This window comes from Myotis myotis, unplaced genomic scaffold (assembly GCF_014108235.1).
Source record: "Myotis myotis isolate mMyoMyo1 unplaced genomic scaffold, mMyoMyo1.p scaffold_m19_p_13, whole genome shotgun sequence".
NCBI lineage: Eukaryota > Metazoa > Chordata > Mammalia > Chiroptera > Vespertilionidae > Myotis > Myotis myotis.
Window position 1 is genome coordinate 54,961,922 of NW_023416317.1, and position 23,582 is coordinate 54,985,503.

At 56.3% G+C, this 23,582-nt stretch overlaps 1 protein-coding gene across 1 annotated transcript; it reads right to left on the bottom strand.

The window, feature by feature from the left end:
- Positions 1-1,687: 1,687 nt before the first annotated feature.
- Positions 1,688-22,455, bottom strand: IL5RA (interleukin 5 receptor subunit alpha). Its single transcript, XM_036333345.1, has 11 exons — positions 22,218-22,455; positions 16,887-16,970; positions 15,749-15,894; positions 14,391-14,529; positions 13,713-13,866; positions 13,457-13,644; positions 10,882-11,027; positions 9,850-9,988; positions 5,489-5,582; positions 4,925-5,009; positions 1,688-2,702 (listed from the first exon to the last, which is right to left on the bottom strand). Exons 1-11 carry the CDS (start codon positions 22,249-22,251, stop codon positions 2,616-2,618), a joined length of 1,296 nt encoding a protein of 431 aa, XP_036189238.1. The 5' UTR covers positions 22,252-22,455; the 3' UTR covers positions 1,688-2,615.
- Between the last annotated feature and the right edge of the window lie 1,127 nt (positions 22,456-23,582).

Sequence of the window (23,582 nt, forward strand, 5' to 3'; positions counted from 1 at the left end):
ATGCTCAACCACTGAGCTACACCGGCAGGCTAGTTAGCCTTATCGAGGGCTTCCCCCGAGCCTCTGGTTTGGTGTGAGATCCCGTGTAATTAACGGTGTCCGAGGAAATTCTGTTTTGCCAGATGACGGGATCCTCTGCGTGTCCCGCCTTACGGAGCCCGCACAGCCTCCGGACACCCGGCTCCGCCCGCGAGAGCAGACGACGCGGTGACATGTCTCGTTCCCAGGTGGGCTCGGGGCTCCCCCAGCCCAGACGCGGGAACTGCCGTGGGCGCTGATCTCCGGCAGGTGACAGCTTCTCCTGCCCGGCTTTGTCGGTTGTTTACAACGGGGAAGAACGTCCAGCCCCAATTCACCTCTTCCCAGGTGTCCCCTGTCCGTCCTCCCAGCGAACGTGCAGCCACCAAAGGACAGAAACGGCGCGTGACGAGCGCAGGCCACGCCGCCGAGGCCAGGCGCCGGCGCAGCAGGTGATTTCCATGCGGTTGCGGCGGGCGCCGCTGTTCGCTGTGCGTTAGCGCAGATCAGCGACCTGGGGGCGCTTCTGTCCGTTTACACAGCGCGCCTCCTCGCGTTTCCCGAGAAGCTCAGCCGGTCCTTCCCGGGGTCAAAGCCACGAGGGCCACAGGACTCCGTCCTCCACGCTGGTGTTCCTGTTCCCGTGAGAGAGAAGGGTGCGGGGCAGCAGGGTAAGTGTCAGAATCGAACTTCGACGCCAACCGAAGGGACAGGAGGCAGAGGGAGGCTCCTGGGGGCAAAGGGCCGAGTGTCCGTAGATAAAATGTCAGCGAGGGGAGAGATTGGACGGCTTTTCCCGGAGAACGTGCGGGCGGAGGCTCGAGGGCGGAGGGCGGAGGGCGGCCTGGGAGAGAGGTCGCTCAGCTGTCCGTGGGAGGGGGGGCGCTGCAGGGTCCCGACCAGCTGGTCACAGGGGACTTGGTTGGGAAGGTGACGGGTCGTGAAGGGCTGTGGACGGGGTGACACCGCAGACGGCACAGATCCTTAGGGAAGGAAATGGGCGGGAAGAGCTCCGTCAGCCGCTGCAGGGTCCTGGGGAGACGGAGCGGCCGTGGGGGCCGGGGGTCGCGGGGGGACGGGAGACACCTCCGTTCAGCTCGCCGGCTCAGACGACCCGCCGTCATTCGTGTTGACCTTTCTCATTCTGCGCCGCGTGTACACGCGTGTCTATTCCTAACACGGCAGGCGGGGGTGGGGGGGGGGGGGGGGGGAGAAGACCGTCTTTAAGTTCAATAGCACATTCTCAGAAACAGGCTGGTTTTCAGGAAGTCTGTGGCCGGGAACTTGGCGTGCAGGTTGGGGACCAGGAGTAGCTGCCCCGTCGCTGTGTCGCTGTCACCAAGGCTCCAGGCGCAGCCCCGGCCCCAATCTAATTAGGTCTCACGGCCCGCCATCAGGAGCGCTTGGTTCTGTTCGCACTCCCTGGCAGGGAGCTGGCTCTCCTGGCCAATTAGCACCTACGGTTTATTAATTCCACAGCAGATGGTCCTGACACATACGAGTCTCTTGCTGTGAAAAAGTTTGGGTTTTTAATCAGAGTTCTCTGTGAGCTGTGCTTCTCCACCACACCTCCCCCTCCCCCCTCCCCCTTTCCTTCCTCCCCCCCCTTCCCCTCCCCCCTGTGCAAACAGCCAGGGCCCCAGGCTTTTCAAGGAGGCTCAGGTGGGCGATGGGCGAGCTGTTGGCAAACTGAACCTCCCAACCCCACCCCCACAAGGCACCAGAGAATCCCAATAGCGAGCGAGAGAGAGAGAGAGAGAGAGAGAGAGAGAGAGAGAGAGATGGGGGGGCAGGGCTCAGCCCTCAGTGGGGGGCGTGAAGGAGGAACCCCGTGTGTTCTGGTCCGTGACCCAGGCTCTGGGCTGGGGGAGTGCCGCCCAGCTGTCCTGGTGGGAGGCTGGGCCAATGTCTAATCAACTTGCCGACGGGCATTTACTGTTAAGTGAATGTCCACTCTCTCCGGCCATGACAGGCCAGTGGCCACTCAAAACGTGCCATTTTCTGCCCGGCCGTGTGGCTCAGTGGGTGAGCATCAACCTATGAACCAGGAGTTCAGGGTTCAATTCCCGGTCAGGGCACATGCCCGGGCTGTGGGCTGGATCCCCAGTGTGGGGTGTGCAGGAGGCAGCCGATTCATGCTTCTCTCTCATCATGGATGTTTCTCTCTCCCTCTCCCTTCCTCACTAAAATCAATAAAAACATATTTTTTAAAAACGAACAAAAAAATCGCGAACTTTCTCCCAAAGCCCAGCTCCTCTCAGCCATGCGCGCGTCACCGCTGAGCCGCGTCAGCAGAACGAGCCGGGCTGCGGCGGCCGATGGCCAGGCCCCCGTGGCCCCTGCGCTTCCTGTCGCAGTCTGAGGCCGCCTTCCTCCCCAGACAGCACGTGGCCTGGGCTCTGCCCTGTGCCGCCGCGTCCAGCTCTGTGCAGGGAGCGGGTCCATAGCGTCTCTGTCCCCGGGGTCAGCGCTGTGCGGGACTCGCAGAGAAGGGCGCATCCCCCGGCGCCGGCCCGCCCGGCCGCAGTGAGGCCGGTGTTGGGGAACTCCGCGCCTCCGAGCGGGAGGCAGTCCTCGCTGCCGGTGGCCCACGCCCGTCAGAACACCAAGTCCTCCAGGACCTCGAGCCCGGGCTCCTCCACGTAGCTGATGACTTCGCTCTCTGTCTCTCGAGACCCAGATTTCTGCAAGACAAACACCCTCTCAGCTCTCCTTCCAGCCTCGTGGCACGTGGGGCACAAGTCTGTTTTGCTTCTAAAAACAGTCACTGTTCAGTGAAGACAATGTGGCAAATCAAGTAGAAAGAAGAGAAAAAATACCCGGGATAGACGCCCCCTGCCCTCCAAACACAGCCCGGGGCCCTCAGCCCCCTTTCCTGCGGGGAAACTCATCTGTGCAGTTACAAGGTCAGCGCAGAAGCAGCTTCGCAAACGGATTCCTTCGCAAACAGTAGCACCCCACGCACGGCGCTTGCATTCTATGGTGTGTGCCGTGGTCACACCCCTTTTCTCTTTTCTTTTTTTAAAATTGTTTTTAGCTGCATCATTTTTAATAGCTCCATCGTATCCTGTCCAAGGACACATTTGCTACGTCCCATTTTGGTGATTTTAAGTAACACTGATACCAGTTAGGAAATCTGTGATAAAAAATGACATTGCCCCTGAGAGGCCATATTCAGCCAAACGCTGTCGGCGTCTGCGCCGGGCGCTGCCAGGTGCAAATGTGCGTGACCCGCCACAGGCGTGGTCTCCGCCTCACGCACCTTCCATCGTCCACGGCCCCTGGATTTCGGAGGGAACCCTCCGTTCCTACCGCAGAAACGAATGATGGGTGGGAACCGTCTCTAACCAACTGAAAGCTCAGAAGAAGATGGTTTAACTTGATTTTGGAGAGAGAAACACTGACTTGTTCCATTTATTTATGCATTCGTTTTTTTACGTGAAGGTATCCATATTTTTTATCTTATTTATTTTATTGATTTCAGAGAGGAAGGAAGAGGGAGAGAGAGATAGAAGCATCAATGATGAGAGGGAACCATCGATCGGCTGCCTCCTGCACGCCCCCTACTGGGGATGGAGGCCGCAACCCGGGCATGAGCCCTGACCGGGAATGGAACCTGGGAGGAACGTCCACAGGCCAACGCGCTATCCACTGGGCCAGACCAGCCAGGGCTTTTAGGTATTCATTGGCTGCTGCTGTGTGTGCCCTGACTCAGGATCAAACCCACAACCTAGTGTATTGGGCCCATGCTGTACCAGCTGAGCACCGGGCCAGCCAGGGCAGAATAAGACTGTTTTACGACAAAGGCCAACTCCTCCCTCTTTCCCCCACTTCCCCGCCCCCGTGCTGCCCTTTGATGTTACAGTTTCTAACTCGGTCTGAATGAGCAGAAGGGGCTCAAGGAGGCCTGGGGCCAGCCACGCTCAGGGCACAGCTGTACGACAGGCAGAGGCGTCCTCCCCACCAGCCCAGTGCTTCCCAGGCCTTTGCCAAACCCTCGCTGCCAAGGGCCCTAATGGGCCCCCTGCGGTCCTGGCAGCCGAGGCCCCAGAAGTGATCGGGCAGGTTTTGCCTTTGGAGATAGAGGCTGAGGCGCTGCCAGCTGTGGCCCAGCTGTGCTCAGCTGTCCACTGGCTCCCACGGCCTCCCAGGGGCAGAGCCGGGCTGCAGGGTGGACAGCAGGAGGTGGTACTGGCTTTTCCCAATTCTACCTGCGCTCTCTCTCTCTCTCTCTCTCTCTCTCACTCTCACTCACACACACTCACTTGCTCTGCAACCCAGGTGCATGTCCTTGACCCAGAATTGAACCTGCAACCCTTTGGTGCACGGGCTGGTGCTCCAACTGCTGAGCAGCACCGGCCGGGGCTGAACAACTACTTTTCAACAAAGATGCCAAGATGATTCCCTGGGGGAAGTGCCCCCCCCCCCCCCATCATGCTGGAACCATCGGCGAGCCGTAGCCCTGCGCGGTGGCCGAGCTGCGCCCTGAGTGGTGACTGGACCTAGAACACGCCGCTGGGGAGAAATCAGTCGCCTTCCTTCTGGTTGTTTACGCCGAGGAACCAGACCCGTGCGGACACCCCGGCAGAACCCCGGGTCCCTGGTGTTAGAGCTCAGCGGGCACTGGGCCCTCCACGCCTCTTCCTCCACAGCCGCGAAAGGCGGCGCGTGGGGCTGCAGGCCTGGCCACGGCCGTCAGAGGCGGCTGATGGGAAACGTGGATCCCAGTGTGGCCGTGAGGGACGCAGGACTGAGCAGGGGAAGGAACGTTCATAGCAAAGCCGTCGGCCCAAGCGGGACGCCTGCAGCCCTGGGGCCCGGGCTCCTGGGAAGACCCGCCTTACGTGTGGGAACCCTGGGGGCCGACCCTGGCAGGGGGGACACAGCGGAAGGACCTTGGACGTACCTCGTAGTTCACCGTGGCAGCGAAGTCTTGAATGTGGCTTTTGGGTCCTGGGACTGGTGGAAACAGCTTGGTCCACACGTGACATCTGAGAAGAGAGCGAAGCGGAGGATTAAGCCCTGAGAGACACAGAACTGCGCCCGGCCAGTGGCTGAGCATCGACCTATGAACCAGGAGATCACGGTTCGATTTCTGGTCAGGCCATCGACGGGGGGCTCCATCCCAGTGGGAGGCGCGCAGGAGGCAGCCGATCGATGACTCTCTCTCATCAATGACGTTTCTCTCTCTCCCTCTCCTTCCTCTCTGAAGTCAATGAAAAGATATTTAAAAGGGGGGAGGCTGTCAAGGCTGCAGGCCACGCTGTGCCGAGGCCCCGTCTGCGCGTCACCGGCTGGTGTTTCTCAGCCTCTGATCGGCTTCACTCTCATCTCGGGACGGTGGTCCCGCTGACACGGACGTGCCATACCCTCCCCCCAACCACCCCCCCAACAGGAGCCCCAGCGGATTCCGCCGGAGGGTGAACAGGCAACCTCAGCCCAGGGTGCACCCAGCGCGGAGGAGACCTACGTCCTGCAGGCGAGGGAGGAGACGAAGGCGAGGCACAGGGCGGCCACCAGCGTGATCGGGTACCATTCCGTCCAGGGCTTCTGCGCCTCGTTTCCTGGTGGAAAAGGAAAGGAGGAGACGGAATCAGTGACAGAGAAGAGAGATGGGCGGCCGGGCGATCGGGAGGCGGGGCGTGGAGTCGCAGGCGCTGGCTGACGCTGGGCTTGGAGCCCACCTTCAGAGCGGACAGGAGGGCGACAGGAAATGCGGGCAGGGTCGCCCCCTTTCACCTGGAAGCATCATTTACTCAGCAGGTATCTGTGGCGAACGTTTACCTACGATGCCACCTGGAGCGCGTCTGCTTTAGGGGGCAAGAAGGTTTTATTTATTTATTTATCTATTGTGAATGTTCACCTGAGTGTATTTTTTCCACTGCTTTTTAGAGAGCGTGGAAGGGAAGGAAAGACGGGGAGGGGAAGGGGAGAGAGAGAAACATCCGTGTGTGTGTGTGTGTGTGTGTGTGTGTGAGAGAGAGAGAGAGAGAGAGAGAGAGAGAGAGAGAGAGAGAGAGAGAGAGAGAGAGAGAGAGAGAGAGAGAGATACATTCACTGGTTGCCTCCTGCCTGCGCTCCGACCCAGGGCAGGGAGGGATCCTGCAACCAGACACGTGCCCTTGCCTGGGAATCGAACCCACGACCCTTCAGTGTGTAGGCTGGTGCTCTGATCACCGAGCCACACCGGCCAGGGTGGAGTAATAAGGTTTCAGATGGAAAAGCTACAACAATGTAGGCCTACTCAGTAGCCGAATCGCATCACCACCAAAATGCTTTACAAAGTTGGAAATTGAACTTATAGAGGCAGTAACACGGAGTGATATTTGTAGTGAGCAAGAATGGTGTCCGCTATGAACCAGGCGGTCAGGGCTTGACTCCCGGGCAGGGCACATGCCTGCATTGCGGGCTGGATCCCCAGCGTGAGGTGTGCAAGAGGCAGCCGATCACTGATTCTCTCTCATCCCTCCCTCTCCCTTCCTCTCTGATACCAATAAAAATATATTTATAAGACTGTGAGTGAGATACAGTCTTATTCTCAGAGACCCGTTCCCTTCCCCCACCTCCCAGCCAGGAAGCGGAGTGAGCGGCGATGGTCGCTAAGTTCTACCTGACGCTCCTTAAATTTGCTTCTAGTCTGTTTGGAAGAATCTAAACAGATTCTTCTATGGGCTTTGAGGACAACTTGGGAGGCCGGGGACTTTTTAAGGCACTAGAAATGCATCCCAGAAAAATCTGAGGTCATGAACCCCATGAACTTCAGACGCACACACACAGAATCTAGAATGTTCTACCGTCTGCAACTGGGTGAAACAGACAGGTCAAGCCCGGGTCCCGCAGAAGGAAGGAGCCGCCATGTAACCACTATCAGGGTCCCACACGCGGCCCACTCCGTCCCGCGTGGCGCAACGCCCGAGGCCTGGCTTGCCCGGGCTGATAAAGCACCGGTTCCGTCTGACCGTGCCGACTGGCGACGCAAACCCTTCCGCTAAACCACCCTCCAGCTGCGGGCCAGCTTTCGCTTCCATAAGCGAAGATTCTCGCTGCATTAGCAAAAGTATGGAGACAACTGATTTTATTTCTCCGCCGAATAAAGGGCTTGGTGCAGGCGAGGTGCCACGGAGGGCATGGTGGGCAGTTGGCTGCTGCAGGTCCCTGTGCCAAGCACAGAGCCCACCCAGAAAACAGACCAAGGACCCAGCTTCACCTCCAAGGACACACACCTGGCGGGTAAACTGAGGGCCAGAGCTTCCCGTACTCACGCCACACGGAAAGGACGGGGGGTTATCTGCTGCTCAGCTATTCATTCATGCAAAATAGTGACTGAAAAGCCCATTTCCTCTCACGCAGACAATAGCTCGAGGCGGACCCCCCCCCCCCCCCGAGGGTGTCTCCCCACTGGCGATGGCTGGCACTTCAAGGCCATAGTAAAAGCTGGGCCGCCCCTGAGACGGATGAATTTGAATTTTGGAGTCTCTGGACTCAGAGAATTTCTTAAGAACAAGTGTTTCCCTAGAAGGTGAATTTTCTGACTCAAGGAGAAACTCAAAGAGGTTTCTTTTCAGGAACCCGGTGGGCAGGCTGTGCGCCTGCAGAGGTGAGCTTGGAAAGAGGAAGTCTCCTCGCAGTGCGGCCCCCAGGGTCCCCCAGGCTCCCCCATCCCTTGCTTTTCAGACATGGCCCGGCCTCGGTCTCTGGGGACTTGGGCCTCCATCGTTTCTGACATCTGGCCATTCAACCTCGAGAATGAGCCAATTCGTGAGAATTCTATGTTTTCTAACCCAGACAAGAGGGTGGGCAGCCTGGGGTGTGCAGTGGGGTACGACGGGGCAACCGAGAGGGAAAAGACGGAGGCCTGGTCCGAGCTCTGCCTCTGGGGCCCTCCCTCTGGGCACAGCCTCGCCTGCTCTGGGACGCTGTGGTCTTAGAGTTCAGAGGGATAGCTCTCCGCCGTTTTGACACAATGTGCATAATTACAATCACGGTCATACAGCTGAGTACTTGGTGGGTACTGACTCCTTCAGCCCTTGTGCCCACTTCACCCCACTGTGCAAAGCAGGCCCTGGACGCTGGATTCCTGGCTCGAGGTCACCTCCTAGCCAGGGGCAGGCCAGGCTTACACGTCTGGGCCCTGCTGGCTCACTTCTCCACGCTGACCGCGGCCTTTAGCTACTTCAGTAGGTCCGGAGCCCTGAGCAGGGGTGGGGAGCGGCCGTCCGAGGGCCGGTGAAATCATTTGGTCCGGCCCTGCCACGGCATTCGGAGTGAGTTAATGAAACGTTTGACCAAATCTAGCAGGCTAATTTTTTTTCAAAGACTACTATCTAGAATACATTTTTATTTATTAACTTTTGTTAATCCTCACCCGAGGATATTTTTCCATTGATTTTTAGAGAGAGTGGAGGGGGGAGAGAGAGAGAGAGAGAGAGAGAGAGAGAGAGAGGGAGAGAGAGAAAGAGAAACATCAATGTGAGAGGGACACACTGATCGGCTGCCTCCAGCTCGGTTGGTGATGGAGCTTGCAACCGGGTACAAGCCTTTGACCAGGATCGAACCCGTGACCCTTCAGTCCGTGGGCCGATGCTCTATCCATGGAGCCAACCTGCCAGGGCAGAATGCTTAAGTGGATAATTTCGCCCACGGATGATGTTATGATTATCCACGTGGGCCTTGGCAGAAACAAAAGGCTCCCACCCCTGCCTTACAGGGAAGAAAGTCCTGGGGGGCTGGGCCCCGGAGGGCCTGCAGCCCTGGGTGCTGTGCGGGAGGGGGGGGGCTGCAGGGGAGAAGCAGAGGCAGAGGGGGGCTCTCCCAGCAGCACCCCGGCCAGTCCCCCCTGGGCGGGTGAGGGGTGGGACCATCCCTGCGTCCTGAAGTGCATGCGCAGGCCTCCCACCCTCTGTCCCGCAGCGCTGACCGCTGAGCCACCTGCACACCCTCCGACAGGTGTGCTGCCCAGGGCCACGCGCTGCGCTCCTCAGCCCTGAATCCCCTGAAATGCATTTCAACTGGCACCTGTGAGGCGTCGCATAGATCCTGGCCTCCGAGGGCCGGGCGAGGCCCTGTGTGAGGGGCACAGCCTGGGATTGGGGGTGACCTGGTCCCCGAGGAGCAGGACTCAAGTGCCTGAGCCTGACCCGGGACGCGGGGCGGGAGTAAGCGCAAGTGGACACAGGTGGGCGCCCACGGGAAGGGCGGGGCCGCCGGAAGTCCCCTCCCCACCCCGAGGCTTCCCGCGTGGCATCTGCGTTTCGCTGGGGTGAGAGGGGAAGACCTCAGAGAGGGCAGGGCTCCCCAGGGTCGGGAAGGGGGCGTCGCCCGGAGGCAGCGAGGAAAATGGGGACAGCAGAATGCAGAAGTTGAGCAAGTTTAGAAAAGAGAAAGACGTAGAAAGCGGGAAGTGAGCCGGCCCGATAAGACCTGGGAGCCAGTTGAGGAAGGGCAGGTGATGCAAGGGCTGATAAAGTGAAACTGCTAATTCTGTTTTTCAAAAGATACATGTGCTCCTGCCCTGGCCTGTGTGGCTCAGCAGTTAGAGCGTGGGCCGGGATTCTCTGCCTTCACCAGGAATAAGCTTGCTGGCTTGAAAGAAAATGCAAGGGCCCTGGCCCGTGTTGCTCAGTGGGTTGGGCGCCATCCTGGGCACTGAGAGGTCTCTGGTTTGATTCCTGGTCAGCGCACGTGCCCGGCTTCTGGGCTTGATCCCCAGCAGGAGGTGTGCAGGAGGCAGCTGATAGATGTTTCTCTCCCCGCTCCCTCCCTTTCTCTCTAAAATCAAAACATTTTTTAAACAGAAATAGTAAAATAAATAGTCCAATGCACGGTACTCACCCACGGAAATCGCTGGACTCCACTCGCCCCAGAGCCCCCCCTCTCTGCACACGGAGCTCACGGCGGCCCTCACTTCGATGCAATACTTAGAAATGTCATGAACTGTTGTGGTGAACTCGTTGGTCGTCATTTTTTCTGTCTAAACGGGAAAAAAAGTTGGATTCTAGTAAAGCTCTAGACACGGAGTTCAGGAATGCCAGCGCTCAGAGCGAGCGGTCATCTGTACGTAACGGGACTCGCTGCCCAGCAAGCCCCTGTACGGCAACAGGACACGCACTGGCGAGTTTGTTTCGGGCGGCTCGGGGTGGAGGGGAGGCGGCAGGCACCCTGCAGGGGGAAGCGCTCTTGTAGCCCAAGTAAAGAAAACGGGCGCGTGTCAGGTCGCGATGGCCCCTGGGTCCCCGTGGTGTCCCCAGGTTGAGGGACCCGAGTGGCTGACAGCACCATGCCCCGCCCCTCGCCGTGTCCCTCCTCCCTCTGTGCTCCCTCGCTTTCCGTCCTCTGTCGCATCAGCAAAGGACAGGCCCGGGCCCCTCCGGCCGGCTGCCCGCTTCCGCCCGGCCTGCGAACGAAGATGCGTTCTGTACCTTTAAATGAATGAAAACGAGCGAAAGAGTAACAGTTCCTGCCACAGGCAACGCGCATGAACCCGGACTCCGGGGCCACGAGGGAAGTGCCAGGCACACGCTGCGCCCGCTGGCGTCTGGGCGCCGATGGTGGCGCTTGTCCCACACAAGACGCGGGGGGATGGGGGCCGACACCGTGGGACTTGCAAAGCCGACAGTAACTGGTCTTTTGCCAAAAGGTTTGCTGATCCCTGATGTGCAACTGGGGGTGCGGGGGGGGGGTGTCAGGGAAGCAGGAAGAGGGGAGGCTTCGGGGCAGGTTGAACCCTAGCTCTCCCTCCAGGGACCCGCAGGGCAGCTTTCGAGCCCCTGAGCCTCCGTTTCCGCCTCTAAGAGGAGCGATCGCCTCTGACTCGGGGAGCTCGGAGTGATCTTTGCGCACACGTGGGAAGAGTCGAGGGCTTACCTGGGAGTAGCGCTTCCCTGTGTTGTGGATTTTCACTTCGTACTCAAAGCAGTGGCCCGGGAAGGCGGACACGGGCTTCTCCCAGCGGACGTGCAGACGGCCCCCCTGCACCTCGGCCGTGACGTTCCCAGGAGGGTTGACGCGATCTGGTCAGAGACGGAGAGGTCCGTGAGCGGGGCTGACGCGTCCAGCGCTGACCTCCGGGCCACAGGCCTCGTGGCCCCCGGCTGGCCGCTGAGGGCGAGGCCTCGTGGAAACCCCGCACCCAGAGAGGGGTCAAGGGCTCCTCCTCCGAGCGGCCGTGACTGGTCGTCTCGTCCCTCTTCCCCTCATGGCAAGACCACCACCCCCCTTTCCTAAAAAGTTTTGTTATTTTTTTAAAAAAATAATTTTATTGATTTCAGAGAGGAAGGGAGAGGGAGTGAGAGACAGAAACATCAATGAGGAGAGAGAATCATGGATCGGCTGCCTCCTGCACGCCCCGCACGCACGGGGGATCGAGCCTGCAACCCGGGCCTGTGGCCCGACCGGGAATCGAACCTCCACCTCCTGGTTCGTAGGTTGATGCTCAACCACTGGGTCACTCCGGCCGCCCCCCTCCACCCCACTTTTACTTCTCAAGTTGGAGGGTAAACTGATCCCGAAGAGAAATCGCCCCAAGCGCCCCCCAGGCCCCGCCCCCACCGCGCAGGTGTGTGCCCCGATGGCACTGCCCCTCTTGGGGGCCGCTTTCGTTCCGAGCTGTTGGTGGGTCCTGTTTGGGTTGGTTGCGGGGATGGACGGAGGGGAAAGGGTTGGTCGTCTCTGGCATGGAAAGAACGGATTGGGCTCATCGCGCCTGGACTTACCAGCACCGCGTCCTCCCTCCCAGGCCTCACTGTGTCCCCGGCATGTGATGTGGTGGCAATTATCTGTGAGGGAGCGTTCTTGTCAGAGGTCATGCGCCTAAGATCTCACAGTGAATGAGTCATGGGGACACGCTGCGAGTGCCATTCCCTAACCAGAAAGTTTTTAACCAAAAACGACTTCGTTTTGGTGACCTGAGGAACTGGACGCGGAGCTGGAACTCAGGCCACGAATGAGCCCCTGTGGCGGTCTGTCGGGCTGCGTCCATCTCCATGTCCGTTCCATCGTGTCCCACGTCCGCCTGGCGTTTTGTTATGCTGCTGTGACATTGCTAAGCCGCTAGGAAGATACTAGTGAGGAGAATCGCATGGCCCGTTAGGAAATGCGGGACCCTTTAAGCAGAGCATCTTCCGTTCGATATGGACACAGATACGCCACAGCCTAGCCGTGTCCTTTACACGGTGGCATTGTGCGTGTTTATTGGATGCCCACACAAGCACTGTCCTGAGATGTTATCATCACGAACACACGTGATCTCACAGAACCTCGTAGGGAGTGTTCATCTCCCCATTTCTCAGGTCAGACTGAGGCCCCAGGAGTGGCCGGCTTGTCTACAGACACTCGGCTGGTGGGTGGAGCCAGGGCCCACGCCCACCCCCACGCATGACCCGCCCCCGAGACCGGTGTCCATCACCACGCTGGCTGTGTGGGGCGGTCCGGATGAGTGTCACTAATGGGGGTACGGAGGAGGGAGGCGAGGACCCCTGAGGGGTGTGTTTGCAGCCGCCCTCACAGGCTGAGGGAGGTGACCGGCGTGGTGAGGGGCCATTGGTGGGGCGGCAGCTCGGGCACGAGAGAGCTCAGGCCTGGAAGCCCGGCCGCCTGGGCCAGCCGAGGCCCCCCTTGTGGGCAAGGGACCCGAACTGCTCGGAGGCGTCACCAGGCCATCAGGGACCCTCGGGCAGCGACGCCTGGGCCCCCGCAGAGCTGGGGGCTGACGTGAGGCCCTCCAGTGGGAGCTGGTTCCCCTTCCAGTGCAGGGGTTTCCACGGGGAGTCTGTGCCCGCAGGACAGTGGGAAACGTCTGGAGACATTTCTGTTGTCACATTGGCCCGGGAGGGGCTCCTGGCATCTGCTAGGTACACGCTGAGCCCCCTTCAATGCCCAGCCCACCCCCCAACACCACCATCCAGCCCCCAACACCGCCATCCAGCCCCCAACACCACCATCCGCCATCCAGCCCCCCAACACTGTCATTGGTTACCCAATGCCACAGCCCAGTACCACAATACCCCGTCCAGCCCGCAATGCCACCATCCAGCCAAAATATCAGGGGTGTGGAGGCCAAGAAGGCTTGTCCCTGCGGGCATCAGGAAAGGATGCTGGTGTGTTCAGTGGTTAGAGCACCGGCCCCCAGACCGAAGGGTCTTGGGTTCGATTCCTGGTCAAGGTCATGCACCTGGGTTGCAGGTTCAGTCTCCAGCCCAGTTGGGTGTGTGCAGGAGGGTTAGGCTTAGGGTTAGGAGGCAACCAATCAGTGTGTCTCTCTCACATTGACGTTTCTCTCTCTCTCTCTCTCGTTCTCTCTTACCCCCTCCCTTCCACTCTCTCTAAAATTCAATGGGAAAAATACCCTTGGGTGGAGATGAACCACAACAAAGAAGAAAAGGAGTCGAACTCAGGGATGTTGACAACCCGCCCGGCTGCGCCTCGGTCTGTGCCGTCTCACCGATGGCGTGGAGAGCAAACAGCCCGTCGTACGGCTGGATGGCCGCGCGGGCGCTGGAGCCGCTGACCTGCACGGCGAGCCGGTCCCGCCCTTTGCCGTCGATGCCCGTCCGCGGGAACCAGCAGGCCACGTTCCTCTGCCGCGGGTCCTGGCTGTACCGGCGGCACTCCTCCGTCCGCGCGCCGTACCTGCAGGGCGGCACGCGTGAGTGTGCGAGGCGGGGGCGGCCACGCGCGCAGGGACAGCGGCCGCCCACCTGTAGCGGAGGAAGTACTGCGTGTCCTCGGGGGCCGCGGCGCCCCCCAGCCAGGCGCAGCGCAGGGAAACGTGGTAGGGCCGGGCGCGCGTCCCGTTACTCGCCACGGTGCTGGTGGCGCAGGTCAGGTTCACCGCGGCGGTCCCAGGAGACCCTGGAGGGCGGCGAACGGAAAGAACGAGACGTTGTGGCGACAGCTCCCGCGTCCTGTACGTGCCGGAAACCACAGGGGTTGGGGACAGCTCCTCCGTCTTCACAAAGGGATTGTCACCCTGGCCAGTCGCTCAGTGGTTAGAACCCGCAGACCAAAGGGTGGCAGGTTTGATTCCCGGTCAAGGGCACGTGCTTGGGCTGCAGGTTCTATCCCTGGCACCGGTGGGGGCACATGCGGGAGGCAGCCCGTCGCTGTATCTGTCTCACACGTGTTTCTCTCCCTCCCTCCCTCCCACGGCCGCTGGGAAAAATGGAGGTGAGGCCGAAAAGGAAAAGGGGTTGTCGCCACGTATTATGGGACCTTCTGTGTGCAACGGGCTGACTTGCTGGGGTCCGCCTTGGTGAGGGTGTGACTGGTGGGAAGAGGGCTGGGGGGCTCGTGTGACCCGGGACACGTGAGCTGTTCGTCCGGCTGCCCCCCACCTACAAAGGCCGCGCGTGCGCCTGGACTTCGGGGGGCCTCACCTGGGGGGGCCGGGAGCTCGGCGGACACCCAGCCGCTCGCCAGGAGGGAGGGCTCTTCCCAGGGGACCGTCCGCACGCTGGCCGAGAAGCCGCGGTGAAGCGGGGCCACCCGTTTGCTCTCCGTGTTCTTGGTTTGATACTAGAAATAAAACCCAGGGGTCCTGGTACGTCAGAGGGAAACAGCCTGACGCGAACTATTTTAATCAAATACGCATTTTGTTCCGATTCTTAAATGGCACATAAAATGCAATGCAATACGTTTTCTAAAAAGCCCACAGCCCCAGAGTCTATCCTCACCCCTGAACTCAGTACGTTGTATGCAGTAAATCTGGACAGCTTTTTACCCGGAAACCATCCCTCCATAAAGCGATTACTACGAAATGAATAAGTTACTCATTCTAGTAATTAGTGCGGGCTTTAGAAAACCCATATAATGAAAACATCATAATCATTTCCTCAAAGATACACAAACGCATCTACATATATAAAAGCCTAAGTGGCCATTACGACTGGTCAACCGGTCACTATGACAACGCCCTGGCCACCCGGGGACAGATGCTCAGTGCAGGAGCTGCACCCTGGTGGCCGGTGCGCTCCCACAGCCAACCTCCCGCGGTCCCGTCCCCCAGCCGGCAGGTCTCGATCGGCCCTGATTGCTGGCCAGGGCGAGGGGCCCCACCCGTGCATGAATTCGTGCACCAGGCCTCTCGTTCTTCTCATAAAAACCAACAAACGCTGACACACAGGCCCCGCTCCCTCTGACCACCGACTCTCCCTCAGTGTCCTCCCGGAGGCCCCTTCCTCACATAGAAGTCTCTAGAATGCGTACTGACTGAGCGTGGCAGCGCCCGGCGATGTTGCGCCTCCGTGTCCCTTTGTTGGGCACCTGCTAGGTTCCAGGCGCTCTAACGTGACCCGCAGGGAACCTGGCTGCGGCCTGAGATGTAAGTGTCTGGTCTAAGGTTGCAAAAGTAGGACCCGGGATTTGAACTTGGTCTTTGGTGCGGTCATCTGCCCTCCCCCGCCCCCCCCCCCCCCCACCATCCCCTCGTTTTACTCAGCCAGCCTCTTCTGCTTTGTGGGCTATTTTAGAGAAAAAACCGACATCCACTCCACGGCGCCTCAGACGTTACTAAACGTTCTTTCGTAAGAGAAAGAATCGGCCCAACGTTCAGACGTCCTGGGCTGCCCGTGGCCTGCGCGGGCCGGCTGGCTCCCCGGCATTCCCACGGAGCCGCTGCTCTAGGGGAGCAAGCGCAGAGCCCGCGTCATGTTGTCGGGGGGACGTTCCCTGGGATAAGGGCAGGGCCGTGGGGTTAACATGACTCCAAAGGGGAGGCCGTCGGGTGGGCACTCACGTCCTCGTCCTCCGGCGCGTGGACCTTCACGTGGTAGCCAAGCGTGAGCGACCCGGGCTCTTGATCAGGATTCGGGTCCCAGCGTAAGAGCACTTGCGCCAAACCCACGGCGTGAATGGTGAAATTGACGGGTGGGAGGAGTGAGACTGGTCAGAAGGAGGAGGGCAGGGTCAGTGTCCACGGCAGCGCTCCCTAGAGCTGTGAACTACTTTCTGTGCAGGACGGGCTCTTAGAGGGCACAAAGCTGACGTGATTCTGGAGGAAGTGCCTTCAAAGCTGCTTTTAACTCATTATCCTTTTGTTTTACTTTGCCCAGGTGTTTACCTATGACATCTACGGATCTTTCATGAATTATGAATATTTTACTGTATTATTATTTATTAGAAACATAGTTTCAACCCGGCCGGTGTGGCTCAATGGTTGCGCGTTGACCTATGAACCACAGTCCAATTTGCGGTCGGGGCAAATGCCCAGGTTGTGGGCTGGATCCCCAATAGGGGGCATGCAGGAGGCAGCTGACCCATGATTCTCTCTCATCCTTGATGTTTCTAACTCTCTCTCCCTCGCCCTTCCTCTCTGAAATCAATAAAAGAAAAGAAATTATTTTAAAAAATAATAAAACCTTCCTTGCCTTAGGTGCAGGAGCCATATTTCAGGTGCTCAATAGTCACCAATGGCCAGTGGCTCCTGCAGTGGACAGCACAGATGTAAGTCACTGACACTACCACAGGGAGTTATTCCCTCAGGCCCACCAGGTGGGGCCACGGGACTGTGACTTCACACCAACCCGTGGTCCACACGTTCCCAGCAAACGCCGTGGGAGGTAGCTATTCCTTGCTTGTGGGCCTCCTAACCGGTGCTTTGCCGGGAAAAGCCTTTCTTCCCTGGGCTGTATTTTGTGGGGCCCGAACCCCCACACTGGCAGAAGGACTTCCCACGGCAGCCTCAAATTTGCTTTCTCAAGATCCAGCATGTTTCAAGAGTTCGCATTCTGAGGACGAATACTCTACCACTTTTTTTTTTAAATCCACGTATAATTTCCGCGTTGAGGGATCCTTTCGCAGAAAACCACGCCAGCACTTCTGCAATGTGCTCCGTTTCTTAAGAGACATGACTGACTTTAATAGGTGGCACTTACAGTTCTTATCAGGACGTACGTCTGCTCCCAGTGCGACGGCGGCCCCCAAAAGAATCAGGAATGTGGGCGCCATGGCAGTCAGACCTACAGAAAACAGAAGAAGAGTCACGTGGCCACGTTTAAGACAAGCCGACAGCCCCTTTCTAAAGAACAACGCAGCCATCTGGCCTTGTAACCAGCACGTGTGAGCGCTGTTAGGTGCTAGAAGCACAAACACGCACGGATCTTCCTAAGGGTCATTGTCCTCCAACCTAATAACTGCGCGCTCCTGCGGAGGTGTGTCTGGGCACAGCAGGTGCAGAGACTTCCCGGTTGATTCCTAAAGGCACACAGAGCAGGGACAGGTGTTAGGGGGGGACGGACACAGGGAGGGCAGAGAGAGCACAGCAACCAGGAGAGGACGGTGGTGGGCCGACAGGGACCAGGGCAGGCCTTTGAACAGAGAGGCTCCAGGCACGGGATCGGATGGGGCAGAAACACCGTCCCCCGTCATCTCCTGAGCGAGAACTGGAGATGAGCACCGTGGCAGGAAGCTTCAATCTCACACGGCAGTGATGGGGGAAGAGGAGTTCCCGTCCGGGGCCTAGCAGACACTCATGGTGCCTCGAGCTCCAGGGAGGCCGAGCGAACCGGAGGGGGAGTGACCATAAGGGGAATTGAAAACATGGGTATCACGCCAGTAGTTGAGCGATGACCTATGAACCAGGAGGTCACAGTTCGATTCCTGGTCAGGGCACAGGCCCGGGTTGTGGGCTCGATCCCCGGTCGGGGGCGTGCAGGAGGCAGCCGATCCATGATTCTCACTCATCATTGACGTTTCTCTCCCTCTCCCTTCCTCTCTGAAATCAATAAAATTATATTAAAAAAGAAAAGAAAACATAGGTATTGGCCTGGAGAAAACACAAAGGGATTTCTGCTGCTTGCAACAGTTCCGCAACGGAGATGCCTTTGGTGGAGAGTTTGAGAGCAGGCGTGGCAGCGGGCAGCGCGGTGAGTCTGTCTGCGTCTGGCTTGACGCGTCCCGGAGGAGGGCGATTTGGGGATTGCAGATGAGACATCTGAGTGTTCCCGGGGCAAGTTTTGGAAGCATTTTCCTTATGAACTTAACCTTAAAGAACAGATCGCACGCGTGGCTTCCACCCGGTGTGCGCTGCCCGGCTTTCCCAGACCAGCCCTCCCTGTGGTCCCTCCTGCTCGCCCCCCCCCCCCCCGCCCCCAACAGTGCAGGGCGCGGGCATCGTCCTATTCGCGTCAGTCATTCCTCAAAGACCAAACAGGGGGCACATAACGGCACTCAGGCCCAGTCTCGGACCTTCCCCCAGCAAAGCCTGTGTTCTGTCCTCATGGATCTAAGTGGGTTGGTATTTCCCAAAGGTAGAACCACAAAAGTAGTCGTTGGCTCCACGGATACGTTCAGGAAATACCAACAAAACAGCCCCCTCTTTCCTCATTATTACATCTTCACTTACTACGTAACTAACTTAAGGCGCCACTATCGCTCCTTCCTAACGAAGCTACTAAAATGTCACAACGGAGAAGACAGAAACAGCACGTCAGTTACTCAATTCCTTTTAGAAAGAAACGCAAGGGTGGCTAATAAGAATGGTGCCCCTTTTGCTCAAAAATAATTGTGTGTCTTCTTTCTCTCCGGTGATCCCGTGCCAGGTAGGGCAAGCATTTTCACAGCGACAATGACAATGACAACGGAAGCAGGCATTTTAACACCTTACAAAGTTTCAACCTGTGAGGTTTTCATAAAGGGAAGCATTAGCATTTACTGAGCCTGAGAAGCACAGATAAAAGGCCCTCGGCCAACAACAAAGACAGCTTCCTCTTCGGGTGAAGAAGCTGCAGGCTCTAAATGTCGGCATTTTCTGGAGTGATGTTGCCTGTGCTGTCTTCCTACTGATTTTCATTAGCGGGAGGCATTCCGGGTCAGAGGGAAAAAAAATGCAGGCCTGGTACTCCCTCGTGACTTCCACTGACTGGCAAGGCAAGTGGCTTGTTACAACCACCCTCATAAAAACAATAAATGGCTCTTTATCCTTCGCAATTAAATTGTTGAAATGAGTAGTGAAACCCTTGACCATCTCCGCGGGGAGACAATCGGTATTTTACATAACCAAGCGCTCTGTCCTAGAATGTGTCATGCATTCAGGTGTTACAGCTGCTGAAAATAAAATTCTTTTCCAAATGTCACCATTCAAACATTTTTGACGATGAGTCTGTTTTGCCATAAAATAGACATATACTTTTTTTTTTTTACCTATCAGTGTGATATTTTGTTTGTTTGTTTTAAATACATATTTTTATTGATTCCAGAGGGAGCAAGGGAGAGGGAGAGAGAGACAGAAACATCAGTGATGAGAGAGAATCATGGATGGGCTGCCTCCTGCACGACCCACACTGGGGATCAAAACTGCAACCCAGGCATGCGCCCTGACCGGGAATCAAACCCTGACCTCCTGATTCAGAGGCTGACGCTCAACCGCTGGGCCACGCCGACTGGCTCATTGTGGTATTTTTTATCAGAAAAGATGACGCCTTTGAAAGGAAATTAGTTCTATTGACAACACAAGACACTCAAATCGGAGTCTAAATATCACCAAGAATCACTGTGTTTGGTGAGATGCATAAATGCCACACTTGGCCGCCTGTCTTCTGTAATTCTGCCCCCTCTCTGCTCTGTTCCCCGAAAGACCCCAGCATTGGCCCAGGACCCCTCAAAACTTTTGGTCCCAGACATCGCAATCACCCCGGCTGGGAAGACAACCCAAATCGCTTTGTTCTTGGGGCCACCTCTTTCACCCACACACCCTGTTGAACAGAGGTCAACTGGGCGCTATGTCATTGTGCAAGAACAGCGCTACTTTACTGGCTTAAAATTACATCAGAACGACAATAGGTTCACCCCATTCTCCCTCTTATGGCTGCCCACTGAGACCCCGCAGGAAAGCACGATGCTGTGAACATGAGACTCAAATCACTCAGAAGGAAGCAGACACAGGTGGCTCCCGACACGGCAGACGGGCAGGTTCAGTTCCTTCCATGGTGACCTTTCACCTAGTGAGTCAACAATTCCTCGAGTGCCCTCGGAGCACCTGGCTCCGCAGGCCTTAGCCGTGTCTTTTGAAATTTGGGAGGACATAGGAGCGGGCCTCTTGCCCTGTAGATGTTTCTAGAAAATTGGGTAAAATCTTGACAGTCGGCGATGGGGTTCCCCAGTGTTCCTGAGAACTGGTCAGATTCTACTGAAGTTCAGACTCATAAATACTGCACCGTCTTTTTCACCTTTTTGGCTTATTCTGCGGCCAGGGTATTTGTTTTGGAACCAGAGTTGCATTGGCAGCCCTGTTTTTGGAGGCTTTTTGAGTCAGCAGGGTGACCCCGAGGCCCAGACGCGACCTCAGCGCGCAGGAATTGAAGAGCAGCTCGGAGGATTCACGCTCCACCAGGCCCTTGTGAGTGAGCGTTTACTGTAACTTCCTCATTTTGTCCTCACAATGGAATCAGCAATAAAACCTACCTCTTGGGGGTGGGGGTGGTGGTGGTGGGGACTAGAAGAATAAAGAAGCCAAGGTGTACCCAGAAATCGATGGCATTTTTATACACTAAGAATGAACTCTCAGAAAGAGAAACTAAAAAAAAAAAAAAAAAAAAAAAATCCCATTTACCATTGCAACGACAAAATTAAGATACCTAGGAATAAACTTAACCAAGGAGGTAAAAGATCTGCACTCAGAAAACTACAGGACATTGAAAAAAGAGACAGAGGAAGATATAAGCAAGTGGAAGAATATACCATGTTCATGGATTGGTAGTGTCAACATTATTAAAATGTCCATACTATGCAAAGCAATCTATAGATTTAATGCAATCCATATTTCACAGACCTAGAACAAACACTCCAAAAATTTATATGGACCCTAAAAAGACCCTGAATAGACACAGCAATCTTGAGAAAGATGAACAAAGTTGGAGGGATCACAATACCAGATAACATGTTAAATTACAAAGCCACTGTACTCAAAACAGCCTGGTACTGGCACAAGAACAGGCATATAGATGAATAAAGCAGGTATACAGACCAGAGAACCTAGAAATTGACCCAAGCCATTATGCTCAATTAATATTTGACAAAGGAGGCAAGAGCATACAATGGAGTAAAGACAGTCCCTTCAATAAATGGTGTTGGGGAAATTGGGCAGGTATGTGCAAAAAAAAAAATGAAACTAGACCACCACTTACACCATACACAAGAATAAACTCAAAATGGCTAAAAGACCTAAATGTAAGTAGTGAAACCATAAAAATCTTAGAAGAAACCATAGTCAGCAAAATCTCACATATTTCTCATAGCAATGTTACCGATTCATCTCCTGGGGCACAGGAAACTAAGGGGAAAATAAACAGACGGGGCTACATCCAGATAAAACGTTTCTGCACAGCCAAAGCCACCAGCAACAAAATGAAGAGAGAGCCCACGGCAGGGGAAAACATATTTGCCAATGATACACCCAAAAAGGAGTTAATTTCCAAATAATAGAGGGAACTCATACAACTCAACAAAAGGAAGACAAACAATCCAGTTTAAAAAATGGACACTTCTCCAAAGTGGACATACAGAAGGCCGAGAGACATATGAGAAAATGCTCAAAGTCACTAATCATGCGAGAGATGCAAATTAAAAAGACAATGAGGTGCCATCTTCCACCTGTCAGAATGGCTGCCATCAACAAATCAACAAACAACAACTGCTGGAGAGGATGCGGAGAAAAAGGAACCCTCGTGCACTGCTGGTGGGAGTGCAGACTGGTGCAGCCACTGTGGAGAACAGTATGGAGTTTCCTCAAAAAACTAAAAATGGAACTGCCATTCGACCCAGTGATCCCACTCCTAGGACTATATCCTAAGAAGTCAGGAACACCAATGAGAAAGGATACGTGCACCCCTATGTTCATAGCAGCACAACTCACCATAGCCAAGATTTGGAAACAGCCTAAGTGCCCATCAGCAGATGAGTGGATTAAAAAACTGTGGTACATCTAGCCCTGGCCGGTTTGGCTCAGTGGATAGAGCGTCAGCCTGTGGACTGAGGGGTCCCGGGTTTGATTCCGGTCAAGGGCATGTCCCTTTGTTGTGGGCACATCCCCAGTGGGGGGTATGCAGGAGGCAGCTGATCGATGTTTCTCTCTCATCGATGTTTCTAATTCTCTATCCCTCTCCCTTCCTCTCTGTAAAAAATCAATAAAATATATTTTTTGAAAAACAGCTGTGGCACATCTACACAATGGAATACTACGAAGCTGTAAATAAAGGAAGAACTCTTACCCTTTGCAACAGCATGGATGGACCTGGACAGCATTATGCTAAGTGAAGTCAGCCAGTCCTCCAAAGACAAGTATCCGGTGAGCGCGCTCACATGTGGAATCTAATGGGTAAAATAAACTAATGACCAAAGTAGATCCAGAGGCGTAGAAGATGGAACAGATGGAGGAATGTCAGCGGGAAGGCAGGGAGGGGAGTGGGTGAGAACAGATCAACCGAAGAACATGTATGCATAGGTGCCCATCCCATGACACGGACAATAGGGTGGGGAAGGCCGGGGCGGGGGACGGGGTCAGGGGCAGGCTAGAAGAGGTCAATGGGGGGAAAAGGGCGACATATGTAATACTTTCAACAATAAAGTTGTGTGTTTTTTAAAAAAAGAAAGAAACCAAGGTGTAAAATGTCCGCATTTCACTAGGCACATTGCTTCACCCCCAAATGAAAAACTGTGCACACCCCAAAAATATGAATGAGTAATAAGGACCATGTATAATGTATGCAACTTTTTTTTTTTACTATCACTAGACTTCTGATTGATTTTCTGAAATAGCCTTGGATTCAGGTTGCTGCCACAGGCACGCACCCTCCGCCGCCTGTGCATGTGGGAAGGGAGCGAGCCTCCCGGTGGCTAAATGTCCTCGGGCCCATCGCCACCCGCAGCCACGCTCCCATCCTGGACTCACCGGTGTCCGGGGACCGCAGAGGAGCTCAGTAGCAGAGGGCCAGCCCGGCGCCCTGCATGCCCGGGTCCGAGTGGTGGTGCCGCCCGCGCCGGGCACAGCGCGGACACAGCAGGCCTGTCCAGGGCAGGGGCAATCGGCCGCACACCCCCGACAAGAGGAGCTGTGGGCACGGCGAGATCAGAGCAAGGCAGGCTGGGAGCGGGAGCAAGCCTGGCCTGCGGGGGGAGGGGGAGGGGGGGCAGAGGAGGGTGAAGGGGGGGCACATTTGGCCCTCCCTAAAAAGTTCCCCAGGCAGCCTTGCAAGTAATGAAAACAAATGAGGTGGTTTGATTTGCAAAACTTGGCTACGTTTTGAAAGGCAAACGTTTCACGTATAGATAGCTGCATACAGCACTGTCTTTCGAGAACTGGGATAGAAATGGTGGCAGGTCCTGAACTTTTCAACAGGATAACCTGTTGCATTGAACATCAGACACCGTCACCAGGATGCCCACGGAGGCACCCACTCTCCACGGGTGTCTGAGGCTGGGCTCATGGGGGCAGAGGCCCTGATAGCTCCCGTCCGCCTCTGCCCCTGTCCCTCCTCACTGCACCCCTTTCCTCTGCACCCGCGGGAAGAGCTGGACGTTGCTTGGGGTAAATAATTAAGTTAGTGACTCAAAGCCAAGAGAGACCTTTCAGCAAC